The sequence below is a fragment of the Chiloscyllium punctatum genome, chromosome 27 (assembly GCF_047496795.1).
Source record: "Chiloscyllium punctatum isolate Juve2018m chromosome 27, sChiPun1.3, whole genome shotgun sequence".
Lineage (NCBI taxonomy): Eukaryota > Metazoa > Chordata > Chondrichthyes > Orectolobiformes > Hemiscylliidae > Chiloscyllium > Chiloscyllium punctatum.
In genome coordinates, this window is record NC_092765.1 from 25,691,881 (window position 1) to 25,710,702 (window position 18,822).

An 18,822-nucleotide genomic window follows, 5' to 3' on the forward strand; every position below is an offset into this window, starting at 1 on the left:
CTATCTACAGACATACCAATTCTAGTTTAACACTGCTCAGGCTTGGTTTCAGTTTAATCAGTGTTATTTTAATGACTTTGCAGATAGTTTCACAATTTTTGGTGATAAAGCATCACCCTATCACTGTAGGCAATCACTCACTTTGAGTATAATAATATATTTTATAAACTGCAAAGAAAATGAATATGGAAACATTATTATTTTCATATTACTTGTACCAATGTGTAGGTTTCAGGAGAGCATAGATTGCATTTAGATATTATTTATTATGACTGAGGCTTTCTATTGAGGTAGCTGCCTCAGAAATGATACATGAATTAAATTTTTCACAGAGCTACAGTAGATGGTCCTGTACTAACATTTACATACGTGCATGGATTTGTCAATCAGTACTCAAGACTTTATAATAATGTTAAAAACAGTTTCAGATGATTCAATTCATTTCTAATTTTAAAGGATCATCTTTGACAACAGTATCATGTATTACTTTCTCACGATGCAGCCTAGAATTAATTGTAATATTTCATCTTTTTGTTACGGGATTGCAACCATGAGCTACATTTTGATTGGTTCATTATCAAAAAAGGTTTTCTACTTGATTATTTAGTTCTAAAGGACAGTATCTAGTGGACAATATCCCCTGGGATTAGAACAGTATGGTCTGAACAGGTTGTCATAGCTTGCTCTGAAATGTCGTTATACTACATACTCAGTTAACATTGTAACAAGGATTCTAAAGCATTATCTCCATTATTTCAACATGCTTTTTATTTGAAAACATATTTAAAATTGTTTTTTCAAAGACGTCAGGAGGGATGAATCTGGTCCAATGTCTTAGTTCTACCAACTGATATTAACTCTTTAATAGCTGGAGCTTGATACAATACCTCCTGTTGTTATATGGGATCAGAAAATTCTGCCTGGGTTCTCCCCTAACACAATTGTTATTCTGCTGGTGGTCCTATTACTGAAAGCAACCACAACATCTTGCCAAGTGTCAATTTGAACTGTTTGATGTGCTCAGAAATTTGCTGATGTTCCACTTCAAATTTTTAACAGCTTAAGAGAATAGGCAATTAACTTTGACCAAGTAATAGCACTTTAATTTATAGCCCTTTCACATGAAACAGTAAACTTTCAGGAACTGACACAATTGATAAATGAAATACCAAGAAAACACAGTGTACTGTGGTTCAGAACCCTTCTCCTTATATAAAAATACTGTGTGCTATAAAACTCCCCATTGGGTTATCAACACTATTGGAAAGTAATCAAAGAACACTATCACAGATCTGAGTCGGGAATTTAAGGCCATGTGAACTTTGGACAAATGGAAACATTTTTATTTTCATTTGCTAATCTAAAAACCTTAGTTTCAAATTAAAAATTAAAAATTTGCACATAGGTATAATTATGGAGTTTTAATTGGCAAAATGATATTTCACTAAGCATCTCAGTTTGGAAGTATAGAAGGCACTCACATCCCTTGTGATGAGCCTGATTTCTAGTCACATCAGTCTAGAGATTAAGTGAAAATTAGACCCCGTGATCTTTGGATTGATTCTACTATCTCACCCACAGTCATGAATGTATAGCTGGTGATGCACTAGATGGGAATTGGAAAGCCTGGTCTAAGTTGACATGCCCACCGTTCCAATCTTTAGAGAATCTTGAGTTTACTTCCTTTCAAAATTGGTCGGTCTCAGACCCTGTCTTCTGATATGCTTAAAGATTAGATTTTCCCTTGTGCTAAGCATTATTTTAGTAATTGTTCCAGTGTTAATAATTTTTTTTCTTGACTGTTGTGTGGGAAATACTGAGTGTAAATATTCTTTATACTCAAGTCTATAAGCAAATTTATTGAAGGCAATGTTCACTGGGATGTTGATATTGAAAACATTGTTTATAGCTTCAGGAGAACCTTATTCAATAAATATTGACAGGTCACTATCCAGTAAAAAGATACAAATGAGCAGTACTGAGCATACAGTAACTCTGACAAAATTGAGACAGCTCATGTTGAAATGGAAGTGATGATTCATCGATTCACAAAAATGTCATTCTTGATAGTCAGATAAAATGAGCCTTTTTTCTTTGATTTGCAAATAAGGTTTTTGATTACCATGTTATCAATGTGGATCAAATTTTTGAACAGATTTTTCTTTACACGCAATCTCAAAGAATTAATGCTTGCAATATGGAATTGATATCACTACCACCCAGGAAAAGTGTTTAGTTTGTTATGAATCCAGGATCAGCATTTGCACAAAGCTTTATATGCTCAAATCAAATGCAACACAAATTCAACTTGGAATGTGTGGAATAAACTAGGCTTGTCACAGGATTAGCAATCCTGTAGCCATATGGAACCAAATTATTGGTATTTACAAAAGGGGAAAAACAAATAGTCTACGGGATATTTATTGGAACATGAGAAAGTTGAACTGGACTGAATCAAATTACAAAACCACATTTATGGAAGATTTACATTGTCCAGTTTCCAAACATTGTAGGAAATGAAAGCACAATCACTTCAAATATATTTCACAGGAGCCCCTCCTGGGATTATTGATTAATTCTCCTCTTGTATAGGATAAATGTTGGTTTTCCCTTAAATTGATAATCTTGAGAACTGTTCTGATAAATGAAAGATGAAAAGCTTTGACAAAATTGAATTTTTTAAGTAGTACTCAGGTTCTGTGCTATCAATTGGGTACTTAATATATTAAATATTGATTTTCTTAAATCATTGCAAATATTGCTGAAACTATGCATTTGTTATCCAATTTGACACTAACAATTCACTTTATAATGTTTCAGTTTAACTCAGATGAAAATGTATTTATTCTTGGATCTAGTTCAGGACGGATTTTCCAGGTCTTCCTGACAAGTACAATAGGTATAAAACATTACCTGTTGAACATGACTTTTATTTGCTTTTTGCAATATGGTGTTAATAAAAGAATGAAGAAACGTTAGCATTTATTAGAGGAGATTAAGCAGCTCAAATGATGCACAGCTGGAGAATTTTTGGCAACATTTGCATTGCGTACCATTTCTTAGAAAGACATGACATTCTTAAGGACATTTTAGTCATAACACTTTGAAAATTAACCACTGGGCAGCATGGTTGTTCAGTGGTTAGCACTGCTGCCTCATAGCACCATGAAACTGAGTTAGATTCCCACCTCGGGTAACTATATGTGTGGCGTTTGCACATTTTGTGCATGGGTTTCCTCCTAGTGCTCCGGTTTCTTCCCACAATCCAAAGATATACAGGTTAAGTGAACTGACCATGCTAAACTGCGCCATACTGTTAGGTGCATCAGTCAAGGATAAATGTGGGGAATGGGTCTGGGTGGGTTACTCTTCAGAAGGTTGATGCGAACTTATTGGGCCAAATGGCCTGTTTCCACACTGCAGGGAATCTAATCTACTCTGCAAAATGGATTAATTCAGCCATTTTGTATTTTTATGAAATTTTACTCTGCTTAAAACCAAAGAAATACAACGTGAATCAATTTGAACTATGGTACTATTATTACATCGTGAGGTAACTAAATTCGAATTAGAGGCATGCTTGCTTGCCTAACATGTGTAAACTGTGTCATGTTAGACTAATTATTTAAATTATCTAATGATGTTTTGGAACTCAGTATTCTGGGTGACGTATCCCATTGCTTCTCTCTCCTTGGGAAATATGTTTACAATGAAGACAGCTCGGTATCAGATGAAAGCAGAACACAAAATATGACCACCTTTGAAGGGAAGGAAAAAATTTTACAAATTGGGTTTCTTTACAATTTGGCAGAAATTTCTGTAAGCTCTTTATGTTAGTTTCAAAAGGACTTGGACTCAATGTAAACTGCTTCCTTTTATGGAAAGGATGTACTTTCTTCAATATTCTTTGATGTGCCATTTTCTCTCCCCATGCAATCAGTACCTGCAGAAGTGATTATCTGTACTGCAAACTCTCTAACACAGCCCTCAAATACTATTCTACTTAATTGGCTGGAGAAATGTGTGAGCTAAAGTGAATGGGTTGACCACAGGTCAATGAAACCCACAAAGTTTTTGCAGCTCTACACTTTTGTGGTGCACATAAATGGGCAACAATTCTGCTGGCTTTTAAAAGTGATTTCATTTCTTCAGTCAGAAATGTGAAAACTTGTATATTAAAACCAATGTGGTGTAACTTCACTGTCCCTGCATTTCAAAAAAGTTTCTTTTATATAATGATGCAACAATCGCTTTTACCTGTAATATCTGAACTGAAGTAATCTTGTTCCTTTTTAATCACTTGTAATTCTGCCACCATTAGGAGATGAATAATGTGGTTGAAAATGCAACTTAGTTACTAGTTATGAAAAATGGCAGTTTTATCTTCACACAAAATCCTTCAAAAGCCACTGATGAATGGCCTTGAATCAAGGGATAACTTCAGGTTGTACATATATCTTTCATAAATCACAACAGCATTACCAAGTGACTAATAAATGAGTACCCTATAGGTTGTCAGGTATATTGCATTCTACAGCAAGGATGTAATTGTCTTGTTGCTCAATCATCAGTGGAAGTGTTCTTCTTCATTGTAAACTGAATATCAGTCATGAACTGAGCATAACTCAGATATAGACTGCCACTGACTCTTGGATTTAGCATTCTGCTACTGATAAATTGTAGGAGGAAGAATTGGCAAAGAATTGCAAGACATGTTTGAAAATTCATGTGTCAGAACTTTCTGACACTAAGTGTCCTGTGGAGCAACTGTGCAGAACTGCACTATTTATAAAAGATTGCTTCTTTCCCTTGAGAAAATCCAGGATACAAGTGGCATCATCTCTTTCTGTATATTGACATGTTGTACATGAAGTTATTCACTCAGTAAAACTAGCCTTGCCTTTTCCTTAAGTATCCAAATGAACCACTCAATGTCTTTTTAAATTACACAAAACCATAGGGAGAGCTATTAATCCAGATTTATTGTCTTGAGCTTGTGTATCTGTGTAAGAACAATAATGTCTACTTAACAAAAACTTATAAAAAAATTCTATAAAACTGGCTATTGCATTGTCCGCTACAGCCACTAATCACAATTTTTACTTCAGTATTGATTTTGTTTAATCTCTTGCTCAGCCATCTTTCTCTCAATAATATGAATACAGGGCAAAGTGATTCTTTTGTTAACTTATCAAGATGTCTATAAAACAAAAGGAAATGATAAAAATGTATCAATAGTTTGGAATGAAGTTTAACAATACGGAAAATGGGAAAATTTTACTTATGATTAAGCAGTCGAGGATTTGAAAATTTTTGCAGCATTATAAATACAATGATAAAACTGTTCAGCGGAATACTGTAACTTATTATGTTCAGTGTTTGTATGTGTATTTGTTTCATAATACCTAAAACTAGGGCTTTCAAGGTTACTTGCTGACTATATGGTCACACTTGCATTTAGGTCCTGTTAACCAACGTGATACTAACCAAGAAGGCAACTTTAGTCTGTTATTATTTGAAGCTAAAATACATTTGTGATACCTGTGTGTAAATATGATTAAAACTGAGCAATTTTCTTTTGCTACGTTTCATATATTTATAGAATGACCTTTCACAGCACAAGGTCTTAAAGGCACAGGTTCCTATAACATCTTTTCTTTCAATATCAAGTCGTCAACATCTGATGGATATCAATTGCCAAGTGCTTCTGCTCACTCTGACAACTGCTTGCTTAGTTTTACTGAACCTTGAAAACCCTTCCTAAAATATATTTTATATATATATATATAAAAAAGTAAGAACTGAGATACCTGAAGTTATAATCCAATGGAAAATATAAAATATCTGACAACTTGCAAAACCATGCAATAAAAGTAAAGCGTAGTCTGTTAACAAAAGCTTTTCTGTTAGTGAATGCTTGGTGCTGGCCTTGTCCATCATCACTTGGTGAGGCGTTTTGCTACATCTGCATAAGCAATTTCAATTTCTTTGTCTCCAGGACAAGTATTTGTGAATTCATCCCTGGTGTAAGCATTCTGCAGGTATCGCCAGATTCCCGTCATGGATTTGGGAATATCGAAGTTCCGGTATTTCTTTGCTACAACCTACCAAAAAAAAGGAACTTGTATTTATATATTATCTTTTCATATCATCAGGATAGCCCTGAGCACTTTACAAAAAAGTCCTGCAAAACAACATTTTTCATGTTTCAATCTAATTTGCATTTCTGATCAGTTCATTGATTTGTGATGAGCACTGTGAAATATTGCTGAATGAACCATCGATTTCAGTTTTAATGCCATCATCTGTCAATATATATTTTCTACTTAAGTTACACAATTCTAACTACTAGCAAAGATATAGAAGTCACAATGATGAAGTTGTTCCAGAAGCACCACAGAAAATGAAAGAAAATAACAGGTACAAGAAAATGATTACAAGACTTTCATTTTATTTCCAGGTTATGGAGTGGAAGCATATGGGCTATTTGATGAGATTGTAGCCTTGTTATCATTTGCAATTGTCCATTCTTTACTTAGCTCAGAAATGATTAGAACATTTGCACACAGTGGGGTCCACAAGGATTGAGAATAATGTATTAACATTAACCTGGATTGAGGATTGGCTAACAGTTAGACACCAGGTGTCTGGTTAAGGACCAGTGTTTTATACGGAGCTATTTACAAGCTCTATAAATGACTTAGAAAGCAGGACAGAGTGTTAATCATTAATTAAACAATGTTAGTTAGGGGCATAAATTGTTGGGAGGATACAAAGTGGCTGCAAAAGGGATAAAAGGCAAGTTAAATGATTGGACAAACAATTGAGACAAAGCATAATATTGAGAAACTTTAGGTTATTCACTTTGGTATAAAGAATGGAAAAACAGAATATGTCAAATTGTGAGAGAGGTTCAAATATTGGCTGCTCTGAGTGATTTAAGTTAAAAATCTCACAACACCAAGTTATAGTCCAACAGGTTTAATTGGAAGCACACTAGCTTTCGGAAAGTCGCTCCTTCATCAGGTGGTAATGGAGGGCTCAATCCTAACACACAGAATTTATAGCAAAAATTTACGGTGTGATGTAACTGAAATTATACATTGAAAAATTGATTGTCTGTGAAGCCTTTCATCTGTTAGAATACCGTGATAGTTTCACTTCTTTCATGTGTAAATCACAAAACCTTTTTTTTAAAACGTTGCATTCTCAGGTTAGCTGTTCACAATGGTGATAGCTAGACAATATATTGAAGGTGTTAGCCCCTTGAGTTCTCTTGTACTCCATACAACCCTGTCACGGTAGGTGCTGCAAGACGTGTCAGAGTGTGGACATAGATACCACCATTATGCGTGGGCACACCTCCCACCTTGTACATGGCAGGTACTCATGTGACTCAGCCAACGTTGTCTATCTTATACATTGCAGGCAAGGATGCCCGGAAGCATGGTACATTGGGGAAACTGAGCAAAGGCTACGACAACGGATGAATGGGTACCGCACAACAATCAACAGACAGGAGGGTTCCCTCCCAGTTGGGAACATTTCAGTGGTCCAGGACATTCGACCTCGGACCTTCAGGTGACCATCCTCCAAGGCGGACTTCAGGACAGGCAGCAGTGAAAAGTGGCCGAGCAGAGGCTGATAGCTAAGTTCGGTACCCATTGGGAAGGCCTCAACCAGGACCTTGGGTTCATGTTACAGTATAGGTGACCACCATTGCACTATACACACACACAGGTACTCCTGCACACACACACACACTCTCACACACACACAGGCACTCCTATACACACATACACACAGACACACATATACACAGACACGCACACAGACACCCACACACACACCCTTATAGACACACACACTCCCACACTCTCACATGCACTGCCTCAAAGACTTAAGACACTCTGCACTCACTACACACACACACACACACACACACACACACACACACACACACACACACACACACACACACACACACACACACACACACACACTCTTTCTCAGACAGACAAAGACCCACATGCGCACATATATTTTGTGGGGTGAATTTGTACTTTCAGGGTTACATTGTACTTTGCTCAAAAACTGCATGCATTCATGTAAAACTCTGTTATCTCACTTTATAGATTAGAATCAATCTAAAAATCAGTCCAACACCGGCATCTCCAAATCAGAGTGATTTAGGTGTTCTCATACAAGAAACATTGAACTGCGGCACACAGGTAGAGCAAGCAGTTAGAAAGGCAAATGAGTGTTTGTTGTTATCGTGCACAGGGATTGCTGTATAAATTAAGGGTGTTTTTTTCTGCAATTATATTTATGTTTGGGTTCCTAGATCACCAGGTATAATTTTGCTTTTCTTATCTGAGGAAGCATATATTTGTCTTGGTGGGAGTGCAACAAAGGTTCATGAGTTTAACCCCTGGGTGAGATGGTCGTCCTATGTGGTGAGACAAGATATATATAGTTTCTAATATTTAAGAGAGTGAGAAGTAATCCAACTAAAATGTATACAACTCTTCGAGGACTTGGTAGGGTAGATGCTGAGATGATGTTTCCCCTAGCGTGAGAGTTTGGAACAAGAGGCCGTATGCTCAGAATACATTTAGAACTGTAATAATAGAGAATTCTTTTCACTCAGAGGATTGTGACTCATTGAACTTCTCTCTGCTAGAGGCCTGCAGATGTACAGTTGTTGAGAATGTCCAAAGCTGCATTTGATGGGTGTTTTGGGAACTAAGGAAATGAAAAGATATAAAGGTAGAGTGGGAAAGTAGTGTTAATATGGGCCAAAAGGCCTATTGCTGTGCTGTAAAAACTCTGTTACTCTCTAAGACTTTATTCAGAAGATCAGCCATGATCCCACTAAACAGCAAATCAAAACTCATGGTGCCAAGTGATGTGCTCCTGCCTTTATGTCTTATGTCCTTCATGCTCTCATCGGTCCATGTTCTCATTCTACAAAAAATGAAACAACTATGGTATCCAACCCACACAGATAGGATCTAATGGTAAACATAAAGAAATATTTCCTGAAACTAAATCCGCAAAATGTTTGTTGCTTTATTGCTGGCTCTCTATAGGGCAAAGAAGGATGCTTCACAAACATAGCAACAACGTTAAAGTTGCTGGCTTAACATCAAATTATTTTGCAGTCTGGATCACTAATCTGTTTTTATAATTTCTCTACTTGTTTACTTTATTTTGATAAGCAGGATGGCCCAGAGTTAAAAAAGTCCCCTGACTTGGTACTTATTGATTGGCAATGATTTAAGTCCTGATTTTAGCTCTCTCTGCCTAGTGGGAACAAGATGAAGGACAGTTACAATAGCGTAAGGGACTTAAAGAAAACTTTCCTACCCTATTCTGGCTATCCATGGTAAAGATAGCCACACCAAGCCAGCAAGTTCCTCTTTAAATATGCGGATTGGACTCCAGTTGCACCACTGAGACCCAATCTGCTGTTCTAGTGGGTGGCCTGAACCTGGAAGCAATGACAATTTCCTAGTTTGATCAAAACTGCCAGGAATTGAAGCATGGACCAGGAAAAGTGCAGGCTGGTGAGATTTATTGAAAAAAAAATACTAGATTCATCTTTCCTTATTGGCCAGAAGGAATTGAAGGGCTAAGTGGTGGAAACCATTTCACTGCAGTGCTAAGTCTGAGTGCAAACACACCTAAAGAGAAACAAGGTGCTAAGTTGTTCTGGATCACCAGGTCCTGCACCAAATGCTTTCCTCCCTGGTACACATCTGCACAGTTGATTGGTTCAAAACACAGTGTGAAATAACTCAGTACCTTGACAATGTGAAGCTTCGGCAGTAGATTGCAGTCTGCTAGTGTCATCTCATTTCCATCCAGAAACTTGCGGCTGGAAGCCTTGACATCATCCATGCTGTCAGCATCAATCTCTTCAGGGAGGGGTGTGTTCAAATACTCATCCAGCTTCTGCAGTGTTTTCAGCAGGCCTTTTTCCAGAGCTGTCGAAATGGGAATGAAAACATGATACAGTAAACTTCACTTCAGCATTTGTAACTGATTCATTAAAATGTTCCAGAGAAGTATACAGTAGTAGAAAGCCAAACCCATTTAAAATATTTGGCTACAGGATCTGAAATGTTCTCCCTAAACCTCAGTGCCTCTCTCCTATAACAGATGGCCCTGTAACCCTAGCTCCTGCCCACATTTTTAGCCAGCTGTCATAATATCCCCTTATGTGTCTTATGTCAAATTTTACTTGATAATACTCCTGTGAACTGCTTTCAGGTGTTTTAATTATTCAAAGCAGCTTTATGAATGTGAGTTTTTGTCAAATAACCAGATCAGTTTCTAGGAAATGCCACTTGTAATGATTCCACTTTCATCATTAATACCACCTCTAAACCCATCTTTGGTTTCATTTATTGTGCTAATGCCACGCTGTTTTAGCTTGTACTATAATCCCTATTGCCAGCTAATCACACCTGCCTCACATAGAACAATATCGCACAGGAACCAGCTCTTCAGCCCATCATGTCTATGCTGAGCATGATGCCAATCTAAACTAATCCCATCTGCCCACACATGTCCATATCCCTCGATTGCCTGCCCTTTGATGCATCTGTCTAAATGTCTCATAAATATTGCTATTGTATTTGTTTCCACCACCTTCCCCGGCAGTGTATTCCATACACTTACTACTCTGTATGTAAAAAGCACTTCTTCACACATCTGACATTCTAGTAGAAACAATGAAAATTTGTCCATCCTCTCCTTATAAGTAATACACTCTAATGTCAGCAACGTCCTGGTAAATCACTGTTGTACCTTTCCCAAAACCTCCACATCTTTTCCTATAGTGTGGCAACCAGAACTGCACACAATATTCCAAATGTGGCCTTATTAAAGATGTAAACAGCTTATCGATTTTTACACTCATTGCCTTGACAGATGATAGCAAGTATGCCGTATGCCTTCTTTACTACCTTATCCATTTGAGTTGCCACTGTCAAGGGGCTATGGTCTTGCACCCCACGATCTCTCTGTCACATCAATGCTCTTGAGGGTCCTGCCATTTATTGTATACTATCCTCTTGCATTTGACCCCTCCAAAATGCACCACTTCACACTTTTCCAGATTAAACTACATCTGCCATTTCTCTGTCCAATTTTCCAACAGATCTATTACCTGCAGTATCCTTTGCCAACCTTCCTCATTATCCACAACTCCACCAATTTTCATGTTGTCTGATAATTTACTAATCAGACAACCTAAAGTTTCACCTAGGGGTCCCAACACTGATCCTTGCAGAATACCACCAGTCACAGAACTCCAGTCTGAAAAGCACCCATCCACAACTATTCTTTGTCTTCTATGACCAAATCAATTTTGTATCAAAATTACCAACTCACCATGGATTCCATATAACTTAATATTCTTGACCAGCCTGCCATGTGGGATCTTGTCAAATGTTTTGGTAAAGTCCATGTAGACAACATCCACTGCTCTACCTTCATCAATCATCTTTGACACTTCTTCAAAAAGCTCAATCATATTTGTGAGACAGGACGTCCCCCACACAAAGCCATGCTGATTATCCCTAATAAGTCCATTCTTTTCCAAATGCAAGTTAATCCTGCCCCTAAGAATCTTCTCCAATAATTTCTCTACCACTGATGTAAGGCTCAGTGGACTATAATTTCCTGAATTATCTCTGTTGCCTTAGAAACAACATTCGTTGGTCTTCTGGGATCCCACTGTGACTAAAGAAGGTTTCTGTCAAGGCCCCAGCAATCTCTTCTTTTAGTATCCTGGGATGGATCCCATCAGGCCCTGAAGACTTATCTACTTTAATGTTTATCAAGTTGCCCAACACCTCCACTTTCTTAATATCAACATCCCCTAGAATATCATCATATACATCCTTAATCTTAGCATCATCTATGTCCTTCTCCTTGGTGAATACTGATGCAAAGTACTCACTTAGGACTTCACCCATATTTTCAGGATTGAATTTATGCATGGAGCCTATGTCCTTGACTGGTCCTACCCTCTCCCTTTAGAGATAGTGAGATCTGCAGATGCTGGAGATCAGAGTTGAGAGTATGTTGCTGGAAAAGCACAGCAGGTCAGGCAGCATCCAAGGAGTAGGAAAATCGATGTTTTGGGCCGGAGCCCTTCATCAGGGTTTTCAAATGTTGCCATCCTTATCGTTCATCCTCACAGGAACATGCTATACTTGAATTCTGATCAACTGGCTTTAAAGGATTTCCACATGTTAGATGTGAATTTACCCTCAAACAGCCACCCCAAACTACTTTCTCGAGTATCTGTCTAATACTGTTATAATTTGCTTTGCACCCATTTGGCACTTATAATTGAGGACCAGTCTTCTTATCCACAACGATGTTAAAATTTACTGAACTATGATCACTATTCCCAAAATGCTCCCTTACTGAAACATTGATCACTTTTCATTCTACAATATAAGATACAGGGTAGTCCCTTCCCAACTTGTAATATCCGCAATTGTTTCAAGAAACCCTCCTGGATACACCTAATAAATTCTGCCCCATCCACGTCCCTGACACGAAGGCAGTGCTAGGCAATATTGGAGAAGTTAAAATCATCCATTGTAATAAACCTGTTGCTCTTACATCTTCCCTCACTCTCGTACATATCTGTTCCTCTATCTCCTGCTGGCTATTGGAATATTTATAGTATAACCTCATCATAGTGATTACACCTTTCTTATTCCTGATTCTAGCCATACAGCCTCATTGGATGAGCCCTTCAAGATGTTCTCTCTTTGTGTAGCTGTGACATTCTCCTTAATCAGTAATGCAACTCCTCCATCCTTTTTGCATCCCTCTCTACCACACCTGAGACATCTAAACCCTGGAATGTTGAGCTTCCAGTCCTGCCCTTCTATCAACCAAGTTTCTGTAATGGCTACCATATCATAATTCCATGTTCTAAGCTCATCTGCCTTACTGTTATACTCCTTGCATTAAAATAAATACACTTCAGACTTCTAGTCCCACAGTGTTCATTAACCTGATCCTTCCTGTTCTTCCTATTAATCTAATTTGACTTAACCTCTACCTCCTTCACATGCTGACCTACTGCTCTGGTTGCCACACTCCCACTACACTATTTAAACTTTCCAGAGTGGCACTACAAACCTCTCTGCAAAGATATTAGTGCCCCTCTAGTTTAGGGGTAATCATAAGACCATAAGACATAGGAGTGGAAGCAGGCCATTCAGCCCATCGAATCCATTCCGCCATTTAATCATGGCTGATGGGCGTTTCAATTCCACTTACCTGCACTCTCCCCATAGCCCTTAATTCCTTACGATATCAAGAACTTCCAACATCTGCCTTGAAGATACCCAACGTCCTGCCTCCACTGCGCTCCATGGCAATGAATTCCACAGGCCCACCACTCTCTGGCTAAAGAAATGTCTCCTCATTTCCATTCTAAATTGACCCCCTTTAATTTTAAGGCTGTGCCCACAGATCCTTGTCTCCCCGTCAAATGGAAACAACTCCCTAGCGTCCACCCTTTCTAAGCCATGCATTATCTTGTAAGTTTCTATTAGATCTCTCCTCAGCCTTCTAAACTCTAATGAATACAATCCCAGGATCCTCAGCCAACCATATATTAGGCCAACCATTCCAGGGATCATCCATGTGAATCTCAGCTAAAAATGCTCCAGTGCCAGTACGTCCTTCCTGTGGTGTGGGGCCCAAAACTGGACACAGTATTCTAAATGGGGGCTAACTAGGGCTTTATAAATTCTCAGAAACACACCACTGTTTTCATATTCCAACCCTCTTGAGAAAAATGGCAACATTACATTCGCTTTCTTAATCACAGACTCAACCTGCAAATCAACCTTTAGAGAATCCGGGACTAGCACTCTCAGATCCCGTTGTATTTTGGCTTTATGAATTTTCTCAATGCTTAAAAAATAGTCCATGCCTGTATTCTTTTTTTCAAAGTGCAAGACCTTGCATTTGCTCACATTGAATTTCATCACTCTCCTAAACTTTCTAAATTTTTCTGCAGCCTCCCCACCTCCTCAGTACTACCTGCCTGTCCACCCAACTTCGTATCATCAGCAAGCTTCGCTAGAATGCCCCCAGTCCCTTCATCCAGATCATTAATATATAAAATGAACAGCTGCGGCCCCAACATTGAACCCTGCAGGACACCACTTGTCACCAGCTGCCATTCCGAAAAAGAACCTTTTATCCCAATTTTCTTGTAACCCATCCTTCTTGGACAGGTCCCTCCTGCCTCAAAGAGATACTAATGATCCAGATATCTAAAGCATCCTCTTCTATCTCAGCTCTTTAGCCATAAATTCACAATTTTAACTTTCTATTTCTGGTCCCACTAGCACATGATACATGCCTTTACCTTATCACACACATTCCCCTTTGATATTTTGCTCTGATGTGCATCTCTCCAGATGGGTACACAATCAGATGAGAACAAGTTGTCATTTGTCTTGTAAACTCAGTTTTACCTATTTGCATAAGAATTGAATGGACAATGTGTGTCTGAATTCAACCACGTATGTCTAGAATAAGTTGTTAAGTTTGGAAAAAATGGATTATGTTTTATCTCTCATGGTCAGTGTGTCTGTCTATCTTTATGTGACATGCTTTTGATATCATAACATGTGATCTGAGAGTATAAGAGTCTCGTATTCCATCTTATCTCAGATCACTCAAAGCATGACACACTACTGGAAGCATGCTCCTCTGTTTGTAATCTACTAATTTAAATTTAAGTATGTTATGTAAATACTTATGCATCTGAAGAATAAAATGGTCATATGTAAATATCAGTTATAATAAACAACTTCTGGAGTCTTCAATACATGGCATCCACATTCTTGTGTTTTGGGAGATGATATAAGCATTGCCATATCATGTAAAACACCTTGTGCAGGTGCATTAACATCAAAGCAACAGGAGTAGGCCATTCAGCATAAATATTTCTTGCTGTTTAGTAGCTCAAATGTGTATTTTGGGCATTCTGCATATGGACATTGCTGTTTCAGTATCTGAATTGTAAATGGTGCTGAACACTTTGCCGATAAATGCACATGTCCCACTTCTGACCTTATGGTAGAAGCAATGTTATTAATGAAGCAGCTCAAGATGCCTGGACCCAGAACATTGAAGAGCTCCTACAGAGATTTCCTGGAATTGAAATGACTAATCTCCAACAACCACAAAAATCTTCTTTTGTGCACAGTACAATTCCACCAGAACAGAGATTTCCCCAATACCTAGTGAATCTAGCTTTTCTAAGGATCTCTGATGCTTTCCTCAATGAAATGCTGCTTTGATGTCAAGGCCAGTCACTCTCACCTCACCTCTAGCATTCAACTCTTTTGTCTATGTTTGGCCCAACATCTTGCGCTGCAGAATAGAGCAGTCTTAGCAGAACCCAAACAATGCATCAGTGAGAAGATTATTGCTGAGCATGTGTGACTTGGTAACACTGTTAATGACCCCTTTCATTATTTGCTGGTGATTGTAACGATGATTGGGACTGCCAAAGCTCATGAGGAACTATTATAGCTATCAGGGAACAGCCATCTCAACATAGTGGAGTTGGAAAAGAAACATGCTAGGTATTTCACCACGAATACTGACATAAGCCATTATAGGCTAAATGGTGCATGACTGATTTCACAAACTATAACTTTTAACAATGGGGTGCCTATCAAGCGAATATTTTGATAGATCACTCAAACAGCTTACAGAACAGAAATATTTGCTTTCATAAGGGATTAATTGAAGGGCCCAACAGAATGACAAAGAATGGTGAGGGGCCATGAGTTAGCACTGTGTTGGCATCAGAGCCATGGACATCACTGCAGGTTTAGGGAGCATGAGGGACCAACAGGGTATGGGTAGGTGGGCACAGGAGGTAGAGGTTCTCAAAGCAGGGGGGAGGGGGGAAGGGATTGGGATGGTGCAAGGACAAAAATCGTTGGCCCCTGACTAGACCCAAGTGCACTATGCTCCCGTAGAGCACCTGGCCCCAGTTATTTGCCTCTGATACAGTCCCTAATTGGAGCACTGGGTAGCATAAAAGGCATAGGTTGGCATGTGGTATGGGTTTATAAAGGTGTAGAATCATACAGCACGGAAACAAACCCTTTGACCCAACTCGTCTATGCCGATCAGGTTTCTTAAACTGAATTAGCCCCATATGTCTGCATTTGACACATATTCATCTCAATCTTTCCTCTTCTTTATCTGTCCAAATGTATTTTAAATGTTGTAATTGTACTACTTCTACCACTTCCTCTGGCGGTTCATTTCATAGACACACACACTGTGTGTGAAAATGTTGCTCCTCAGGTCCCTTTTTAAATCTTTTGCCCCTTACTTTAAACCTATGCCCTATAGTTTAGGATTCCCTCACCCTTGGAAAAAGACCTTGACTATTCACCCTACCCATGTTCCTCATGATTTTATAAACCTCTATAAAGGTCACCCCCTCAGCCTCCTATGTTCCAGGGTAAACAGTCCCAGCCCATCTAGTCTCTCCTTATAAGTGAAAGGGGTTGGGTACAGGACAATAGGTGGCACAGATTGGCATGGAAAGTGAAGGGAGTAATGTGTGGGAGCAAGAGGAATGCTTTATTTTAATCTTTAAAGTTCAAACACAGTTGCCAGAGTCCTCAGGCAGGCTTTCCCATGCACCTCAGAAATTATCCCATCCTACCACTGGACCGAAAGTGAGGAAAGCAGCATCCATTTTTCAGGTCAGATCTACATAACTGAGAATCCTCCTGGTTCTGTTTACAAGAACCAGTAACAAAAGTTTGGGTCTTCATGTCAGTGTGATTTTATTCACTTACTCTTCCCAGAATCTCCATAGTGACTGATGTCATGAATATTTATACTGACAATTATGTCATTTGTAGGTCTGGTAACAGTAAAGGGACATAAGTAGAATAACTCCAAAGTACAGAACAAAATGTACAACATTGGAGCTGTCTGTCTCTGTTTGTTGCACAACTCCACTCAATCTACCCAGAGAGATTCAAGGACTGGATGAGGTTACAGCAAGAACAGGGAAAATGGCTACTTGAATCAGCAGAAGTGCGATTTGACCTAGTCATTACTGAAATTATGCTTGTTGATTATTTAGAACACCAAACACTTTACTTATATGATAATCGTCCAACTGGATTTGACATTGCCTACATCTGTGAACTCATTCTGCCAATCACTACTAGGCTAGGCTAAGTGCTAACCCTTCAAGGAAGACAGCTTCCATAGAGATTACATTTGAAGCATTCAGCTTGTCTGTGCTGAAACGTTTCATGAAAACATTAATTTGCTACTTTTCATGATGCAGTTCACATTGAGTCAATCTCACATTTCATAGAAGTGACAAAGAATGTTGCATGACCTTGAAAGCTTTTTCTCTTAAGTACAACAGAATATGCTAATAAACGTTCTCTATAACACAGCAAACTATTTTCTCTAAATAATGAAAAGCAATGTACCCATGCTGCACTCTGCAGAAGAGGTAATAATAGAACTGTACTTTCACAATAGGATTCATTGGTGAAGATTTTTTAAAAATTGACAGGTGCCCGAATATATTGCCTTGGAAATGCAAGATTTGAGGTCAGAAAATGGTCATTTTGCTTCAGCAGAATCTGACCAGATAGCCTCAGATCACCATATCCTTCAGACAGAGTATCTACAAAATGGAGTAAGTTTCTTTGAAAATAGGGGACATTCGAGGTGCTGATATTTATGGAATAGACTTAGTGTAAAGAAACTCAAAATCCTTCATTCATAGGTCCAAGATGTATAGGATCTGTTGAGGAGGATCACTAATTGTTTATCTCATGTTTGCCTTACTATGGCCCTGAAAAGGAACACACTTAGTCCACCAGTACACTTGAAACCTTTTATAAATAGTACACTCCCCTAGATATTATTTGAGTTTGAGTTTGATTTATTGTTGTCACGTGTACTGAGATACAGTAAAAAGTGTTGTTTTGCATGTTCTACAGGCAGTTTGTACCATACAAAGTGCATCAGGGTAGCACTGTGTAAAACAGTTGCCCCCATGTCCTTTTAAATCTTTCTCTTCTGACCCAAAAAAAAGTGTGCCCTAGTTTTGAACACCCCCACCTTAGGGAAAAAACCTTTGCTATTCACCTTATCTATGTTCCTCATGATTTTATAAACCTCTGTAAGGTCACCCCTCAACTTCCACACTCCAGTGAAAAAGTCCCTTCCTATCCAGTATAATTTTATAACTCTGCCCTCAATTCCTGGCAACATCCTGGTAAATCTTTTCTAAATCCTCTCCAGGGCCCTACCATTAATTGTATAAGCCCTGCCCTTGTTTGTTTAACCAAAATGCAATACTTCGCATTTACCCAAGTAAACTGCATTTGTCATTATTAACTGCACATCTCACTATACCTCTCTCTAGTAAAAGTGAAATTTACCAATGTCTACCAGATCCATAAGGAACCAATTACAAGGCACTTAAGTGAAAGAAAGAGCAACTTTGTTATCTGTTAATAAGAAAATAATAAAGACATAATGTCAGGCATATATAAATGCAAGTATAAAGTTAAAGAAAGGAAGATACAAGGATATACAGTTTAAAATCTTCAAGGTGTCTGTAAAGGTGCAAGGATTTAACCTGAGACCATAGTTGTTTAAAGTATGTCCTGTTTTCTCATCAGTAGTGAATACCTTGTCCTTTGAGTTCTTGGTGCTTTGAAATTACTTTTTAATCAGTACAGTCACTGGCATGTTTTCTTT

General features: G+C 38.4%; 1 protein-coding gene across 1 annotated transcript in view; it reads right to left on the reverse strand.

The window, feature by feature from the left end:
- Positions 1-1,076: 1,076 nt before the first annotated feature.
- The window catches only part of clic4 (chloride intracellular channel 4), a 149,100-nt gene continuing 131,354 nt past the window's right edge, over positions 1,077-18,822 (reverse strand). The window contains exons 5-6 of the mRNA XM_072548355.1: positions 9,808-9,989; positions 1,077-6,104 (exon numbers count right to left, since the gene is read on the reverse strand). Of these exons, the coding sequence (XP_072404456.1) occupies positions 5,940-6,104; positions 9,808-9,989 (347 nt within the window). The 3' untranslated portion in view covers positions 1,077-5,939. The remainder of the gene's footprint in view (positions 6,105-9,807; positions 9,990-18,822) is intronic.